Source organism: Labrus mixtus, chromosome 7 (assembly GCF_963584025.1).
Source record: "Labrus mixtus chromosome 7, fLabMix1.1, whole genome shotgun sequence".
In the NCBI taxonomy this organism is placed as follows: Eukaryota; Metazoa; Chordata; class Actinopteri; order Labriformes; family Labridae; genus Labrus; species Labrus mixtus.
In genome coordinates this window covers 25,896,291-25,915,747 of record NC_083618.1, presented here as the reverse complement: position 1 = coordinate 25,915,747, position 19,457 = coordinate 25,896,291, and the positions used below count along the sequence as shown (strand labels likewise).

Below are 19,457 nucleotides of genomic sequence, written 5' to 3'. Positions count from 1 at the left end.
TTTCTTACTTGCCAAAGTAAACTGGATCCTTTTATTTGGTCGATTGCCATATTCTTGAAAATGTTCGCAATGTTTGTTTTAGGTTTCCAGTTTCTGAAGTAAAGCACTGAGCTAGTCTCTGCCATTCAATAATCTTCTGTTTCAAAGGGGCAATTGAATCAAGAGTAACTACAAACTGATCCAGCTGAAAGGGAATAATGGTAGTGTAAGAGTTTTCTTTGAGGTTGAAACACGGTCCTGAATTAAAAGCTGCTTGGATTGCTTCCTTAAATGTAGCATCAGTAATGTCACACACTTCTATAGAGCATATTGTTATTAAGTAGGGTCATGTCTGGTAGGATGAAGTCAAATGTTATAAAGAAATCATCTGATAAAAAAGGACTTCCTGGAAAGACATTTAAGTTTTCAGTTTCAAGGCCATATGCTAGAACAAGGTCCAGGGTGTGATTCAAACAATGAGTAGGTTCATTTACAGGTGAAGCCACGTGAGTCCAATAAAAACATGAAAGCTGTGCTAACGCTGTCATTATCAATGTACATGTGAACATTAGAGTTACCTATGATTAGGGTGGGTTAGGGTTAGTGCTAAGGATTAAATTGGATAAAACTCTGCAATTTCAAATAGAAACGCTGACTATGAGCAAGGACGGTTATAGATTCTAACAAATAAAATGGATTTAAAAAAATGGTTAAAAAATCCTGAGGTCAAGGCTTTAAAGAGAAGCTTAATTCATTTAATTAAAAACGTACAATCTCCGTGCACTTAATTAAACGGCTGCATTCTGTTTTCTGTTCGTCAGTATGTTCTCTGCGCTTTTGTGGATGTTGTCATTCCATTGGACTACACATAGCATCGCTATAAAGACAAATATTCTCTTTATAACGTCGTGTAGCGGACTCTGTTGCTTTGGCTGCTACTTCCGCGTTGTTTATTTACGTCACGTCTTACCTCAGGAAATCCCCCGTATTTGTATCTATTTTGACAAAAATGGGTAAAACATACAATTTTAAACAATCTTTTGGAAGGCACCGCATGACCTCCCTCTTAGTGGCTCGTGATCCAGTAGAGGGATGGAGAAGGAGCTTAGCACAATACAAAGCAAAGTTTTCAAGAATAAATCTGTGCGCACATCTGCATCACAACAAATTAGAACTGGAAAAACTAAAACTTTATCCTCAACTTAAACACCTTATTCCCCAGTTCAGTTCTGATCTTTGGAACAGACAGTAAAAGTAGGTCCTGGACCTGAAGATTGTTGGTTCTCGATAAGATTGTCACACCTCTGACTAATGTAGGTCAGTATGCAAGATGCCAGCAGACCTTTAAACTAGACTTGTAAGTAAGGCCATCCTACACGTGCAGACAGCAAATGATTTAATCATATCTGTGTTGGTTCCATTTCACTTTGTAGCAGTAATTTGGTGCAGTAATCTTGTTTTGCAAAAAGAATACTTGAAAGGTTTTGTAGTCAGGGCTAAAATGATGAAACAGCTGTACCAAATCCCTCTGAGTAGTTTTGTCCTATATATCATTTCCTTTTTATTTTTTTTTACAGGAAACACATCTTTTAAATAAACCTTTATTTAAACAGTAGAACACTTTCACATCCATGAGCGTCCTGGCCAAGATAAGTGTTTCCTTGTCACTGTAACTTTGATAAATGTTGTTAAGTGCTCACGGTGGATTTATGTTGGGTCTTTGTAAATAACAGAACAAAGAGTACAGTTTTGTACCTGCTCTTTTTTGTTTCAGGTACAAAGTTTCTTGAGATAACATTTCTCATTAATTGGCGCTATACAAATAAAGATTGATTGATTGACAAGCAGCAGCACAGTTAAAGTTTGAAACAATGACAACGTTAAACAGCACATATTTGTTAAAATCAACCATGATGAAAAAAACATGTTAATAAAAAATACAAGGCTGAACATTCACAAATAATTCAAAATCCACTTAAAAGCTTCCAATGATACCCACTCATTGAAATTCTGGTCTTTTTGTAATTTTTTCAGACTAAATGGAGCAAATCTTAACACCTTATTCCCCAGTTCAGTTCTGATCTTTGGAACAGTGAAAGTAGGTGAACTGAAGATTGTTTATTCCTGATAAGATGGTAGGTTTATTTACCCTCTGGATGAAGCCACGTGAGTCCAATAAAGACATGAAAGCTGTGCGAAGGCTGTCATTATCAATGTCCACTTGGTTATTAAAGTCACCTATGATTATTATGTTATCAGTGCTAAGGACTACTGTTGATAATAAAAAACAACTCTGCATATTTAGATCTGAGAAGAGGCCAGGAGGGCTGTAGACTATAACAAATAAAATGGTTGAAAGGTTTTCAGTATGCAGAAGTTCCATTTTGGATGATAACAAAAGGAATATTTTGGAACACTTGGATTATATCTGCAAATCATCATGACTTTTAAATTATTAGTCCTGTTAGCACCATTTTTTTCTCTTCTGTCAGTTGATTCTTGACTTTATGTTTGACCGTCGATTTTTCTTGTCAATACAGTAAAAAGAGAATATTAGTAAGCAAAATCTCAGCAAAATCTTGCTAAGTGGCCTTTGTATGGGTTCAAAGGGACTCTTTTTGATTAATGAATGTTCTTATCAACTTATAATCATCCGCTCTTTTGAACTAAATGTTTTACCACATGTTGAAGCGTATCATCAAACATTAAGAGGTGACAGGATTGCTTTCCAGGAAATTACTTTTCTGTTCAGAGACATTTTTAAACGGTAAGTTGTAAGATAATGAAATAAAAAGATGATTTAATTTGATGGATGGTTTATCTTTTTGGTCACCTCCTTAACTGAAAGAAAAATTAATCAAGGTGATTATATGATTCACAATAACTTCAGTCTTGTCTGAGTTAAGTAGCAAAACATTTCTGGTCATCCAGGTCCTAACATCCTTAAGGCACGTTTCTAGCTTACATAACTGACTGGTGCCATCGGGCTTCATTGATAGATGAAATTGAGTATCATCTGCATAACAATGAAACTGTATGGAGTGTTTCCTCATAATATTTCCCAGAGGAAGCATATATAATGTAAAGAGAATTGGTCCAAGCACTGAACCTTTTGGCACTCCATGGCAAACTTTAGTGTGCATAGAGGACTCATCATTAACATGTACAAACTGAGATCGGTCTGATAAGTAGGATTCAAACCAACTTAAAGCAGTCCCTGTAATTCCAAGTAAATGTTCAAGTCTGTATTATAGGATCTGATGGTCAATAGTGTCAAAAGCAGCACTAACATCTAACAAGACGAGCACAGAGAGAAGTCCCCTGTCTGAAGCTAGAAGTAGATCATTTGTAACTTTAACTAGTGCAGTCTCAGTGCTAATGGTGGACTCTAAATCCTGACTGAAACTCCTCAAATAAACTGTTGTCATGGAGAAAGTCACACAGCTGATTAGCTACCACTTTCTCCAGGATCTTTGAGATAAAAGGAAGGTTGGATATACTGTAGGCCTATAGTTAGCTAGAGTTCCTGAATCTAGAGTAGGTTTTTTGAGTAGAGGTTTGATTACCGCTACTTTAAATGACTGTGGTACATTGCCTGCCAGTAAAGACATATTGATCATATCTAATATAGAGTTACTAACTAAGGGAAAGACTTCCTTAAACAGCTTGGTTGGGATTGGGTCTAAAAGACAGGTTGACGGTTTTGACGCAGAAATAATTGAATTTAGCTCTGAAAGGTCGATTGGAGAAAAACAGTCTAGATTAATATCAGGTCCTGGAACTGTCTCTGCCGTATCAGACGTATCTGCACCAGGTAAGGGCAGGAGGTTACTAATTTTGTCTCTGATGTCTAGAATTTTGTTGTTGAAAAAGCTCAGGAAGTCATTACTGCTGAGGGCTAAAGGAATACAAGGCTCAATGGAGCTATGACTCTCTGTCAGCCTGGCTACAGTGCTGAAAAGGTATCTAGGATTGCTTTTGTTTTCCTCAATTAGAGAGGAGTAGTAGGCAGCTTGAGCGTGACGTAGAGCCTTCATATATTTTCTATGACTATCCTTCCAGAATAAACGAGATTCTACCGTTTTGGTCGAGCGCCATATTCTTTCAAAATTTCGCAACGATTGTTTTAGAGTATGGGTTTCTGAGTTGAACCATGGAGCTATTCTCTGCCGTTTGATAACCTTCTGTTTTAGGGGAGCAATCGAATCAAGAGTAACTCTCAGCGAATCCACTGCACTATCAACAAACTGATCTAGCTGAGAGGGACTAAAGCTATCATAAGAGTTTCCAACTGGGTTGAAACACGGTACTGAATCAAAAGCAGCTGAAATAGCGTCCTTAAATCTAGCTACAGCACTATCAGATAAACTTCTGGAGAGCACATTTTTATTAAGCAGAGATAATTCTGGTAGGGCAAAGTCGAAAGAAATAAGGAAATGGTCTGATGGAAGAGAATTTTCTAGGAAAACTGTAAGGTTTTGGATTTCAATGTCATAAGCTAAAACAAGATCCAGGGTGTGGTTAAAACGATGAGTAGGTTCGTTTACACCCTGGGTGAAACCAATAGAGTCTAATAATGACATGAAAGCTGTGCTAAGGCTATCATTATCAACATCCACATGGATATTGAAGTCACCTACAACAATTATTCTATCACTGCTAAGGACTAAGTCTGATAAAAATTCTGCAAATTCAGATAGAAACTCAGAATATGGGCCAGGAGGGCGGTAAACTACAACAACTAGAACTGGCTGAAAGGTTCTTGAGACTGGATGTGAAAGACTAAGAACAAGGCTTTCAAAAGAAGAAAAATTCAGCTTTGGTCGAGGGTTAACTAGAAGACTAGAATTAAATATAGCTGCTACTCCACCACCTCGACCGTGTCACGAGGTATATGAGTATTAAAATGACTGGGAGGAGTGGATTCATTCAAACTAACATATTCATCTCGACACAGCCAGGTTTCAGTCAAAAAAAGTGAATCAATATGCTGATCTGATATCAGATCATTCACTAAAAGAGATTTGGATGCTAAGGACCTAATGTTCAAAAGTCTGCAGTGAATTTTCAGATTTTTTAGCAAAATCGTATTAGTAGTTTTGATTCTAATGAGATTTTGACGATTTATGCCTTTTTTTTCTACGTTTGGATGACTTATAAAAACAGGTCTGGGCCGGGGGACAGACACAGTACCTATAGTATAACTACAGTTCGAATTACAGCTATAGTGACTGGGAGACAGATCTAAGGGAGATCGTACTACGGGTGAATACGCTCACCCGTAGTACATAGCACGTAATCAGCCTCTCTGTCTGTGTCTGTGTGAACTGAGCGATGTCCAATGCGGAAGCGAAAACTTCCTAGAGCTGATTCTTCCTGGAGCTAGTGAAAAACACTAAAAGAGTTCTCTGTTGACAACTTTTCATAATTGACTCAGTGTTTTCAGAAAACTTTAGTTCAGAGTCGAACACTGTTCCAAGGTATTTGTATGAGTCAACTCATCTCCACCGTGGATAGTGCTAGCTTCAGGGTTATGACAGTTCTTCTTAAAATCGATGACCAATTCCTTGGTTTTCAGGACATTAAGAACCAGTTGTCATTGCACCAGGGTTAGTCTTGCGGTCTAGCTTATACAGCCCCTCTGCCCCCTAGGCTTGGCCTTTGCATCTTGCGGGGCCTTGTCCTGATTGGCATGTAAATAGTGTACATTTGTAAATAGTTTGTTTGTTGCACACCTGTGTATTGGATTGGCACCCCAGCCAGGTGCTTTATAGATGAACTGTGGGGCATTACCGGGTAAGCCAGTGTATCTTAAAGAAATATCCATGGTCTCTGACAAGCAAGGTATCCCATACATGTAATGTAACGGGGTGAAGAGATAGTATCTTCACTCAGAGAACCAAGGTTACAATGTAACCCTATGGTTTGTTTACACCCAGGATGAAGCCACATGAGTCCATTAAAGACATGAATGATGTCATTATGAATTTCCACAATCTTCTGTCTATTGGCTATCTGGTCAAGCTTTGCATTCAAACTGGAACTGAACCTTGCAAAAACTCCTTCGCTTATCTTGTTTACCAGGCTGTCTATATCCTCACCGTCCGCCATCTCATCGGGTCTGTTGGTCTCTTGGTCTGGCTGATTTTTCAGAGATTTTGGTCGCAAAGTCTGTCTGTTTTCAGTTGTCTTCCCCCAAAGTTAACACGAGGACATCGCTCCTTATTTTTATTAATTAATCTGTCTCTAAAATGTTGAATAAAGTACTTTGTCCGGGAGCTCGGACGCTCCTACTCGCTCCGCATCACTTGACCACCCCCAATCAAAAGCAGTTTTATGTAAAAAAAAAAAAAAAAAAGAAAAAACTGAAAACAAACCTCAATGCAAAATGAATTTTCAAACCAGTTTATTCAAAATTCGCAACAATACATATAAGGTCAAGTTTTTTTCAAATACAGTCAAGTAAAAAAGATTCACTAGTAAGAAAAATTCAACACAGTTTTTCAGTTACACAACTACATTAAAAACATCTCCTGATTAGTTGCAACACACCAAAATAAAAAAGTGGATAAAATGAGATGAAATGAAATAAGGACAAGGGTAAAGATTAAGAAATAATTTCCTGCCAGTCAGTGGAAGCTGGACATTGTTTAAATAATCATCACATTCAAGAACTTTCTGTTTTTTTTTTTTTGTGCTTTTAATTATTAATCTTGCTAGTTGTTTATACTTTGAGGTTTTGTGTTTTGTGTTTCTATATTATAGATATTGTCGTCCACGTCCCAAAGCCTGAGAGGCCGAGCTCTCAGCCACAGCTCGGCCTCTCTAATACATAGTTTAATGTTCGTTTAAACAAACTTTGTTTTGTTTGAAGTGTTGGTGGTTGACTGATGTCTTGTCATTTTAATGGGACTCTCAAAGCTGCAGTAAAAACGTTATGGATCAACACATTCTACATATTAAACACTAAATAAAAAAATTGGTATTTCTATGACATATTTCTCTGGAGAACCAATATTTGTACTTGTTGATGCTTTTGCCATGTCTTTATACTGGCATGCCACAGTACAGTCAAGATTCTTCGGAGTTTCCAGATGGAACTTTTAAGGCGTGAACTGGACATCTGTTCCAATCAGCATATAGTCCTGGAAAAAATGAAGATCACCACCAATAGTCAGTATAAATTTCTGAATTCAGTTGATCATACACATTTAAAATATCCACATCATATTATGATATCATAATAAAAAATATGCATTATAATAGAAAACATCCAGTGTCTGACCTGAAGGACCTGAAGCTGAGTGTTCACAAGCTTCATCTTTCCAAGAGTAGGAAGTGGGTATCCCTTTGCGAGATGAGCTAAGAAGAAAAATTGACATGTTTATATTACTGAGTCACATAAATCCAACAGGGAAACATCATATCTATACTTATTTTCAGACAAATTTGTGATTTAGCGAAAGCAATTAATGCTATAAATCTTCAAGAGACGTTAACAACATAACCCCGACATTTATATATATTTAAGAGTGTTACTGTTAAAGGTGGGGAACAACTGGTTTGCTTTGCATAAGAAAGGCTTTAAATTACATTTGGCACGGTTTCTTAAGAAGAAAAATAATGCTGAAGTAAAACTAGTGGAGATGTTTAATTACAGTCACATCAGAATCTTTATATTTAACCGCAAAACTCCATACTCCATACATATGACGTAGTTATTGAAAATCCAAGAACTCACTGTTCAGTTTAGGTATCACTACTAGTTTGAGGACAATTTTGAGGATGCCGTCGAGGGACCCGACCTGCAGGTTAGAGGATGGGGTTAGTGCGTACAGTTGGTACTGATGATTCACTTTGTGACTCGTGTTAGAATACAGCTCTCACCTGAAAATCTCCAACATAACTAGTCCCCAGGGTCAGACCCAACCTGTTCAAATTAGGAGAAAATTATTCAGTGACGTTCATCTTTACAAGGACCTCTTGGCCCTATTTTTTGCTTCTGAGAGCATGCTGTGATTATTTTAGTAACTCACTTGTTTAGGGTGATGGCCCCAGCAATCTTCATTTCACTGACAAACACTCGGGCGCTGACACTAATGTCCTGTAGAGACAATATGGTGAGCGAGTTTTCGTTTTACTGGTTTTTAAACATGCACAGCTTCCATCGTGCCAACTATGGCACCTACCAAGTTAAGAACAAAGAGAGGCGTAAGCGTAGCATTGGGTTGGATAGCATAGGCCGTCATTGCGACAGTGGCTTGAACCGTGGCGTTGTTGGGCTTAAAACTGATGACCGGATCTTTTGGGGCATTCAGCAGCAGTTTCATCTTCAGACCTGGGAATCGTTCTGCAATCTAAAAATACAAGAAGATATAGCTGACAAACTGCCAGTGAGAATATTCTTCTCTTGACATGGAAATGGGTTGTTACCTTTGGGATGAGGGCTCCAAATGTGTTGGTGTCAAGACGGATGGGAGAGCTTTGTGGGATCTGTTTTTACAGAGCTAGTTAGTAATAGATCTGTGTGGCATCGTGAATTTAGATAAACAATAAAGAGGAGGCATCTAACCATGTCATCTGTGATGTACAGGCTGAGGACTCCAGCTTTGTTGTAGACAAAAGCTGCAGAGTTGGCAGTGAAGTTGGACACACCGATGTACAACATTTCATTGACCTGGGGTGGGAGAGAAAAACTGGGGGGTGGGAATGGAGGCTCCTGGTGCTTCCCGATATTGTAAAATTCACCCTAAACGAAAAAGAAACACAAAGAGAGAAAAGCTGTGAATTCAACAGTCCATTTCTTCAAAGTAAAACTATCAATCAATCAATCTTTATTTGTATAGTCTAATTCATATTTTTTTAAATCTCAAGACACTTTACAAATAGAGCAGATAAAATACCTTACACCTTACACTTTGTTAAACTAAGGCTTGAGATAAAAAAATCAAAAACCGGTTCTGTTTGCTTTACACTGATTACCTTCAAGCCCAAGTCCAGAGAAGATGCTGACACTGTGGGCGATGATACCATGGAATATTCAATCTCAGCAAACTCGTCCACTTTGGCCAAAACTGCAGGAAGATAGAAAGTCTGTCAAATGTTCAGGATAAATGAAGTATTCAATTATTTGCAATAGAGTATTTTACCATTGAGGGTTTTCAGCTCAGGATTCAAATCAGACACCGCGTCAGCCACCAGAGGGCAGAGCTGCAACAATAAAGAACAGATGATAAAAGGAACTTCATGTTACACAGTGATTACTGACCAGAAAAAAACAGCTCGTCCTGTCCCGGCCTTGAGACTAAAAATATAAATTTTCTCTCTGTTAGAAGGATTCATTCATAGTAATAATATTTTCCTGACAACACAAAACACTTACGTATTTAAGCACAGTTTTAATTTCGTAATTCCATTTCTGATACATGATTAAACATCTGCCCAAATGTACTCAAATTAAACAAATATTAAGACATGCAATGAGCTTCTAAAATACAAACATATTGTTAGGGATGAATCCAGTGATATCGGACCCTCTGGGTTGTGACCCCTCATAAAAACTGGTCTAGCTGGGGCCTCTAGTCACATTCTCATACTCTTTTGTTTTTTTTCCAATATATTTAGCTTCTAATAATGCTGTTCTTTAAACTCTACATACCTATAGTGACTGTGCTGGAAAATAGTGCAACACTAAGTATAAGGGTTTTTTTGGACATATAATTGCAAAGATTCTCTGTGTTACAATGTCTACATCAGATAATATGATTGAAAGAGTCAGATAATCTGGAGAAATTTCTGCGAGGGACGTGGCAAAAAAACAATGCTTGGTGGCCATAAATTTGGGCCCTTAGATGGCTCTACATTAAAGAGCCCATATTATGCCCTTTTTGGGGTTCGTATATATTTAATCTATGTACCTACTTTTATACGTTCACAATAGCTAAAGTCCGAAAAAAGTGTCTGTTTTCATGTACTGCTCCTCCTTGCTCCCTCTACGCTCTGAGTCCGTCAGCTACGCTCTGCTGAGCCCCCACTGTTAGACATGAAGCAAGAATGGTAGAATATGGAAATCTTTGTTGGAGATCTCACATGTATGTAGGATGGACCCCCATGCTAAAGGTACTTTGGTAAATATAACCTGTGAGAGGAAAGGATGATCATCATGAATAGTAAGTTTATGGGTTGTTGGCTCTCACCTTTTTCTCTAGTGCTTTTCGCAGAGCCTTATCAATGAACCTTCTGAAGAGATTGTACAGCCAGCTGAAACAAAAAGCGACCACAGGAATTACAATATATGGGTACCAAGCACATCCAGTAAAACTGAAAATATTTCATCCACCTTCATGGGTACAAACATAGGGCAGAGCAGGGTAACATTTTACCTTGCTCCACCGTGGAATTTGATGCTTGCACTGCCGACCGTTGCTGCACAGCTGACGGTACTGACGGCAGGTCGGCCTGTCTCATCACTCTTGACAGCAATACTTGATGTAATTGTGAGTCCTTTCACGTCCAAATCAAAAGAGCCGTGGATCTTCCTTTAAGAGAGAGGAGTCACTGCTGCATAAGCTACATATCACACAAAACTTCAACTATGTAAGCTAGTAGTAAGTCATCTTTTCACTCACAGAATTCGGTGGAACTTAACCCTCCAGTTTCCATTCATACTGAGAAAGGCGTTTCCAATGCCCAGTCTTAAACCAGTCCCTGGCACCAGACTTAACTGAGACTGTGGTAGCCCCACACTCTTTATCCTCATACTGGAAGAGAAAACATGCTTCTTCATGAAGGTCCTTAAAATGACACCAAACTACTGTCCATATTTCTTACAGAACTGACAAGAGGGTAAATGGTTGGCTTACTTTGTCAGGCTGTACTGGACCTTGCCAACATGATGCACCTTTACTTTGCCTGACATATCTGGGATCGTGATGGTTTTGAGTTTCTGCTGTATCGAAACCATCCCCAGTTGTCTGCCTATTAGCAAAAGGTTAGAGAACATGTTGATGGAACTGTGCAGAGATCAGTACTTTAAAACTGTGACAACACCACGCAGGAAAACTTACCATATTCAAGTCCTTTCTTTGTTAGTCTGACCTGTACTCCGGGATTGGTGCTAAAACTCAGTGAGGTTAAAGCCAGCAGTGCCAGCAAGCAGCGCAGAAACATCTTCACTGTTTGGAGATAAAAAGGAGATGGTCACAAATAATTACATATTTTTCATACTTTCATTAACAGGATTATAAAACAGACAGAGTTCTGCTTTTATGAGGAAGTTTAATTCTGGTTTTCTTATCCTATAAAACAGAAATTATACAGAGGATTCTTCATTTAGAGTTTTCCTCCATTTTTAGATAAATTATTCTTTGTAATCCTGTATTAGGCTATCTATGAATAGGATGCATCGGCAAGATTGAGTGATTGATAGGTGACAATACAGTTGAGGATAACTTATGCTATTAAAGTCAATCTGACGTAAAAGTGAATCCATAAGCAAGTATCTGACGTGACAGGGTTCTCAAACATTTCACTATTATGTACAAAGACTCATAAAGCCGTAACGTTTGGAGATCAATGGTATAACACTAGGCAGAATAATTCTATTTGCCCATTTTTGTCTTTATTTCATGAGATAGTTGAAGAGAGACATAAAATGTTAGAAGGGGAGAGTGGGGAGTGACATGCAGCAAAGGGCCGAGGTCGGACTCAAATCCACAGACGTTGCCACTAGGACCACAGCCTCCATATGGGGCATAACCGCAAGGCTATCACACCACTATTGTATGTCTCTTAAGAGTTATCCTGAAAATGTCCTTACAGCAATATTCTGTCCTGTCCTTGCTGATGTTGTTTGTGTTTTAGTTCATAAAGAGGCATAGGTATTAAAGTCAAACATTTTCATAACCACTTAAAAAACTTAAAGTAGCTTAAATTACCTTTATATTGTACTCAACACAGTACTTGTAAGTAGATGTACTATCGAGCCTTTGGTGAAGGATTTCTCGGTCAGTTGAGGTCTGTGAAAGAGCTGACTGTTCGTTCTGTGAAAGAAACCACATGACAACATGATTGAATTAAGATGAGAGTAAAGGTACTTCTTTTTTCCATTTTGGATATGGATATGCATATCATTACTGGGATGGGGGGTGAACAGGGTGGACACAGGAGCACTTAGGCTGCAGAGAGGTACACACACTAACAGGATGACAGAGACAGAGCATCCATGTTGTACATTTTTTACTCAACGTCTCTAGATTACTAATCTCAACAAATCTTTTAAAAACTATTTAGACTCTAAAAACGTGAATAATAGGAACCAGAAACAGAACTCGCTCTCTTGTAGGGCTTTGGCCCGGACTCAGAGGGGAACACATTTAGTACAAAAATGTGGAAATTAAGGTGGAAAAGAACATACTTCATACCAAACAAATCAGAATCATGGGATCACTTTAGGACAGTTTTCCCCTTCTGAAATCGACCCTTTGTTTAGAAGATGTTCATATACAACATAAGAAAGTTCCTTCACACGTTGATTCTGATATGTCTGTTATGAATTTGGATCATTGTTGTTAAAATTAAAGCACCAATGTGTAGGATTTTGGTTTGGTGCACTTTTGTGCTGAGTCTCTTGAGTGCCACTGCACTGTCCTATGACACACAGTGCTGCTGCATCCTCCTCTACAGATAACGGCCATCTGTTGACAAACAGAGGGCAATGACACTGTGAGACGGTAAAGATCCATGCCGACTTACAAGGTAGATTAATATTACTGGATTTTGTGCAAAAATAACTTAAGAGTATTTGAATTCACCTTTTATAATGAGGTGTATTTTCCATGGCTAAACGGCTACATTGAAGAGGGTGAGGTATTAATTGGGATAGGTTTGTAAGACTTGTACTTAAAAACCTATGTCCTATAAACCTATAAAGCTGACTTTAAGATCGGCCAGCGAAGATGCAACTTTTCGGTGTCGGATAGATTTATTTAATTGTATGCAAACCAGAAACATAACTTGGATGAGATGACTTTATGCCCCGGTAAAGCTGCTAAACATGAGACAAGGATGACGATACAGCCTAACCCTAACCCAAAAAACACTCCAGTCAGACCTCTTTCTTGGCAACTCTTTCTTGTTATATTCTTAGCTTAATATGTCACCATCTTCTTCTGTCTCTTAGCCTATAGGCCATTGAAATGTAGCCTAACCCTAACCCTCTGCGAAAGTCATATAGTGCTAAGAGCAGGTGACCGGGCCACACTGTGGACATGAGAGAGACACTATTCTCCCTGTTGAAAGTCTTGACACTATTAGATCGTCTTTGGAACTACTTTGTAAGAAGAAAAGTTACATGTTGTTACTTTAATCAGAACAAAGAAAATCTTCAGAATGTGTTTTATAAATGAAACACCATACAAAAACATGATACCCACTCTTACCCAAAGCTGTAGTTAGTCTGGTTCCTCCTGATGTGTCAGTCTGAATGCCAACGAGATGAAGTGAATGACAAAGGGAGGAACATGGCCTCTAATATACATACTCAATACGTAACTGCCCCAGATAATGCAACAATAAGGAAACTTCATAGTTGCTGCTCACTTCCTGGCTTTCACAGACAAAGTCTGAAACTTGGCCTGAATCATAACAGCTCCATTTGCAACTAAAAAATAAAAGATAAAACTACAAAGACACAGACATTTGATGAACATTTTACCCAAAGAAAATTACAGAATACTAACAATGATGTAGAATTGCTTTTCAATCATCAATCTTTATTTTTATAGCGCTGATTCACAACAAATGTTATCTGCAGACACTTTAGAAAAAGAGCAGGTCTAGACTTTACTCTTTGTCATATTATTTACACTAAGAAACATTACGCAAAGTTACAAGTGACAAAGAAAATGCCTTTAAGAGGAAAAACCCAGAGCAGAACCAGAGTCATGTTGAACAGCCATCTACAATAATTGTCAGACACCTACGTGGTTGCTTTTATGTGCAAACTGACATTTAAATATTTTCACAAGGTCATTTAAATTTGGTTTCACTTAATGTTGTGGTTTTCTTAAAAAAGAACTACTATTTGTATCTATTTTGACAATAATGGGTAAAACATACCATTACAAACAATCTTTTGGAAGGCACCTCGTGACCTCCCTCTTGGATTGTTGTTTGCATAGTTTTAATAAAAGCACGTTTTTTTGTCTTTTCATATTTGTCACCTCCTGGGCTGCCTAGTTACTATAACAAACTTCCAGTAAAGGGATGAAGAAGGAGCTTAGCACAATACAAAGCAAAGTTTTTAAGAATAAATCTGTGCGCACATCTGCATCACAACAAATTAGAACTGGAAAAACTAAAACTTTATCCTCAACTTAAACACCTTATTCCCCAGTTCAGTTCTGATCTTTGGAACAGACAGTAAAAGTAGGTCCTGGACCTGAAGATTGTTGGTTCTCGATAAGATTGTCACACCTCTGACTAATGTAGGTCCGTATGCAAGATGCCAGCAGACCTTTAAACTAGACTTGTAAGTAAGGCCATCCTACACGTGCAGACAGCAAATGATTTAATCATATCTGTGTTGGTTCCATTTCACTTTGTAGCAGTAATTTGGTGCAGTAATCTTGTTTTGCAAAAATAATACTTGAAAGGTTTTGTAGTCAGGGCTAAAATGATGAAACAGCTGTACCAAATCCCTCTGAGTAGTTTTGTCCTATATATCATTTCCTTTTTATTTTTTTTTACAGGAAACACATCTTTTAAATAAACCTTTATTTAAACAGTAGAACACTTCCACATCCATGAGCGTCCTGGCCAAGATAAGTGTTTCCTTGTCACTGTAACTTTGATAAATGTTGTTAAGTGCTCACGGTGGATTTATGTTGGGTCTTTGTAGATAACAGAACAAAGAGTACAGTTTTGTACCTGCTCTTTTTGTACAGTTTCTTGAGATAACATTTCTCATTAATTGGCGCTATACAAATAAAGATTGATTGATTGACAAGCAGCAGCACAGTTAAAGTTTGAAACAATGACAACGTTAAACAGCACATATTTGTTAAAATCAACCATGATGAAAAAAACATGTTAATAAAAAATATAAGGCTGAACATTCATTTTGCATGTAAAGTATGTGTATGCTATGTGTATTTAGCTGTAGCTGTTACCATGATGTCTACAGTCTGTGGCTAAATGGCTACATTTGTTAGATGCTAGTTTTGATTTGGTTTTTAAGGCTTATACTTACAAACCTATGTCTTTTAAAGTTATACAGTCATTTTCATTCATTTATTTGTATTTAAGCCTGATACATATCTTGGGTTAAATGACTTTATGCACCCAGTAAAGATGCTAAGCATGGAAAAAAGGTGACACTGATAACAATACGCTTTTACGTTACATAGCAATCTGTTATGACTAATATCTGTGGGGTTGTACACTCTGCTGTCGGGTTGGGTCCAAGACAGAGCGCTACCGCAGGTCTGCTGTCAGACTGTTTAATCAGACTCTTTAACAGCATCACCACCTCATGCTACACACTGTGTGTGTTTTTTTAAGAACAATAACCCTTTCCTGTGTAGTTACTGTGTAATTTTACACTATTGTATTTTTTTATTTAACTGAATGTAAATATGTTTGATTTGATTTTAACTTCTATTTTTATTTTTAATAATTATATTCCCGTCTCCTGTTTTCTGGAGCTGCTGTAATGCACAAATTTCCCCCACGGGGGTTCAATAAAGTTTATCTTTATCTCTTTTATCTTTAAGAAGTGTTGTCAAAACTGATCATACTGAAAATAATTAAACAAAAGAAAACTTGTTTTTTAAACTTTCAGCTTAAGGTCAGACAAAACGTTTGATCCAATATGTTGTACAGGTAAAGGTTCACGCACACACGCACGCTTCCATTCAGAATCTCAGCTGACAAGTCAATGACATTCCTTGATGCCTCCTAGATGACAATAAAAGGCTCCAAACTCTTACCCTCATTTAGGAGCCCAACTATGATCCTTAATGAGGTCACAGCTGAAGACTGATAACAAATGTCAAAAGTAAGTTAACAAAATGAATCCTTGCTAAGTGGCCTTTGTATGGGTTCAAAGGGACTCTTTTTGATTAATGAATGTTCTTATCAAGTCATAATCATCCGCTCTTTTGAACTAAATGTTTTACCACATGTTGAAGCGTATCATCAAACATTAAGAGGTGACAGGATTGCTTTCCAGGAAATTACTTTTCTGTTCAGAGACATTTTTAAACGGTAAGTTGTAAGATAATGAAATAAAAAGATGATTTAATTTGATGGATGGTTTATCTTTTTGGTCACCTCCTTTACTGAAAGAAAAATTAATCAAGGGGATTATATGATTTACTTTTTGGATTACCTTTAACTTTGATTGTCATTATTAGTAAATTATTATGGTACATAGACTTGTACTTATAGATGTCTGGGCACCTTAAAGGCCCAGTGAATGGACCCTCCCTGGATTGGCACATTCGATCAGTTGTATTAGTGCTATAGCCTCCTGGCTTTGCAATGCTAAATCATTTTAAGAAGAGGGGGTTCATACAGGGTACATCTTACTCAACCTTTGCTTTTAGAGGTAAAGGTGAATATTTAGGTGTTAAAATAAAATGTGATCATTGTTGCTTAAAATGAGGATGGACCATGTTTATTTTGCTAACCTCCATGGGCCCTCCCCATGTGACTGGGCCCCAGAAACCTTTCCCCTTTATCCCCCTTTATGGCCGGCCTTGCTTGTACTTATAAAGCACTTTTCGAGTCTTCTGACCACTCTAAGAAATGTTACCTTACATGTCACATTCACTCATTCCCACACACATACACACACTGATGGCAGAGAATGCTATAGAGTGATTTGTATTAACTAATCATATCATATGCATTCACACGCTGATGTTAATGCCACCAGGTTCAATCTGAGGTTCAATGTTCGCAGGAGTACGGCGAAAACCACCAACCTTCTGATTGAGAGACAACTGTAAAGATTAACTGATGCATGACTTCATCATTGAACTTATTTCATCTGCATTGGGAAAGCTATAACATGTTTGGGTTTAGGTCATTTATAAGATCTAGATGTGCATAAGAATAGGAAAATTGCTTTTCCAACTCGGGTACCCCTGAGACAAGACCCTTTAACCCCCCCTAATTGCTCTAGTGGAGCTGTTCACTGGCGGATCACACTGTGGTTACAAAGGGCAGCTTCCAGTACTGAAAGTATATGTGGCAATATAAACCCAAAACAGCTTTGCTTCATGCTTTTTAGCTGATGCATGCTTTAAGATTTTTTGAAATGTTTAATGCAGAGTAACTTGAAAGAGGTACTAAAATGGAGTTTGCTGCAATTCTTCAAAGACAGTTTTTTAAAGGTCCTGAAACTGGTCGTTTGTTTCTGTCTGATGTAAAAGCCTCACTGTCCTTCAGCAAACCAAAATGTATTTGGCTCTCAGGAGCACAAAAGAGTGTTTTACTGAGTAATTATTTTTCTTTTTTGTTAAATAAAAACCTAATTGCTAAATGGGAAATCAACGAGGATGTTGAGTAAATGCTCCTATAACAACCTGTCAACCGTTGAGTTGCCTGCAAAATAATTGTTTTAAATATTCTCAAAGGCTCTGCATGTCAAGGCCAACCCAATTTTTAACCCTAGTTATTTTTGTAAGTGTCTTTGTGTTTGTGCAGGCTAGACTTGATTAACATCTGCCTCACTCTTTTGTAACATGTAGAGGCCGGACAAAAAAAAAAAACCTTCTGTTGTGTGGCAAGCCTTGAACTCTCCTCCTTTAGATCAATCAATCAATCAATCAACTTTTATTTGTATAGCGTCAACTCATAACAAGTGTTATCTCGAGACACTTTACAAGAAGCAGGTAAAATACCTTACTCTTTGTCTGTTAATATTACAAAAGAGCAGGTAAAAGACCTTACTCATTGTTATGCTACAAAAAGCAGGTAAAAGACCTTACTTATTGCTATGTTACAAAGATCCGGCCTATCCATCATGAGCACTTTAGCAAAGCAGCAAAAGTTACAGTGGTAAGAAAAAACTGCCTTATTAAAAGGCAGAAATCTTCGGCCGGATCCCCGGCTCATGACGAAACAGTCTTCACAGGCCTAGACTGCGCCGGGCTTGGAAAGGGATAGGGGGAGAGATGGGATAAGATGCAGGAAGAGGGATAGAGAGCAAGGGGGTGGGGGGAGGTAGACCGTCCATCAGCAATCCGGTGGGGAGGGGAGGGGGTGTGGGGGGGTTGTTCTCTAGATCTAGAGATCACTTTAAATAATCACAGCTTCTTCTTCTGAGACTGGATTGGAAAGTGCAGTGTAACAAACAAAAATATAATATTAATTCAAGGTCCCATTACAAGCTTTTACTGACCTTAATAGAGTCTGTGTTATGGAAAATGATCATTCTACTAAATGCAAAATGCAAGCTTCAGACTCTAGGATACTATCCAAGAACGGTTCCCAAACTAAGGGTGCCAGAGACAGAAAACTAACAGACCACACTGCTATCACCAAATAACAACACAAAAGACTACAGCAGCCTAAAAACCATACAATAATTTGATATACTAAAACAAAAGTGTAAGAAGAAGAATATGAGTAATTTCCATGAATTGACTATAGCAGTGGGCATTAAAACACTTACTAAACAGACACAGAGGTGTGTGCATCTTCATGTTGAAGACCTATAATACATATATACACACATATATACACATCTATTTATGTATATAAATATACATTTGCAAAACTCTAATATTCTAAATTTGTTTTTAGTTTTTTATGCATCTCGCGACCCCCAGGGGGTCCCGCCCCTCACTTTGGGAACTGCTGCTCTAAAGCTCTCTACAGAGGAGTTTGAGGAGGAGTTCACACAGCTCTCTTCTGCTGCTGCCTCCAGGTTTTCCACATGCACACAAAGAATATTTCTCATTATTCCCCCCAGTGCATTCAACTAATCCTACCTGAACACCCACTCTATGAACAGGACAGACTGTGGGGGTGTGAAGTACCTAACAACTTACTGATAGGTTGTGAATATGTATGGTCACTAAAATTCAATGTTGATTTTGTTATATAACATTTTAAACGACTCTCTCACAGTAGGGTTAGGGTTAGGGTTAGGGTTTGAAGTGTAAGTCCTGTGCAGTAGGTTTTACATTTTTAATACATTCTTCTTAACGTTGACATGGATGTATATGTCCAATTTCTTAAGCTTCTGCTGTTATTTAAATTTTCTTAATTTGACCATGAGATGTCATGCAGCAGGGGTTTTCATCTAAAGGTCTCATGTATGATGTAATGTCCCACCTCAATCAGATTTTCATTTTAATGATGCACTTCTGCCCCCATGAGGCTAATGGAGAAATTGCATCCACGGCAACCAAAATGTTGAATGGCAGCTGAACTGCAAAGGTTTAGATGTACAGCTTGAATGTGCA

The 19,457-nt window shown here is 37.9% G+C and overlaps 1 protein-coding gene across 1 annotated transcript; it reads right to left on the bottom strand.

Annotated features, from left to right (window-relative positions):
- Window positions 1–6,368: 6,368 nt before the first annotated feature.
- On the bottom strand, window positions 6,369–13,465 carry LOC132977036 (bactericidal permeability-increasing protein-like). Its single transcript, XM_061041394.1, has 17 exons — window positions 13,419–13,465; window positions 11,916–12,020; window positions 11,046–11,153; window positions 10,842–10,956; window positions 10,608–10,739; window positions 10,362–10,517; window positions 10,176–10,239; window positions 9,129–9,189; window positions 8,962–9,053; window positions 8,552–8,728; window positions 8,413–8,472; window positions 8,169–8,336; window positions 8,016–8,083; window positions 7,867–7,909; window positions 7,721–7,784; window positions 7,265–7,341; window positions 6,369–7,124 (listed from the first exon to the last, which is right to left on the bottom strand). Exons 3-17 carry the CDS (start codon window positions 11,146–11,148, stop codon window positions 7,083–7,085), a joined length of 1,422 nt encoding a protein of 473 aa, XP_060897377.1. The 5' UTR covers window positions 11,149–11,153; window positions 11,916–12,020; window positions 13,419–13,465; the 3' UTR covers window positions 6,369–7,082.
- Window positions 13,466–19,457: the final 5,992 nt, after the last annotated feature.

What these genes read in the sequence shown, in the direction of transcription:
- LOC132977036 (XM_061041394.1), bottom strand. Translation starts at nt 11,148, where the DNA reads ATGTTTCTGCGCTGCTTGCTGGCACTGCTGGCTTTAACCTCACTGAGT. An exon ending in GTTAAGTTCCACCGAATTCT is followed by an intron (nt 10,518 to 10,607) that starts GTGAGTGAAAAG and finishes TCTCTCTTAAAG; the next exon opens with GAAGATCCACGGCTCTTTTG. An exon ending in AGTGATACCTAAACTGAACA is followed by an intron (nt 7,342 to 7,720) that starts GTGAGTTCTTGG and finishes TTTTCTTCTTAG; the next exon opens with CTCATCTCGCAAAGGGATAC.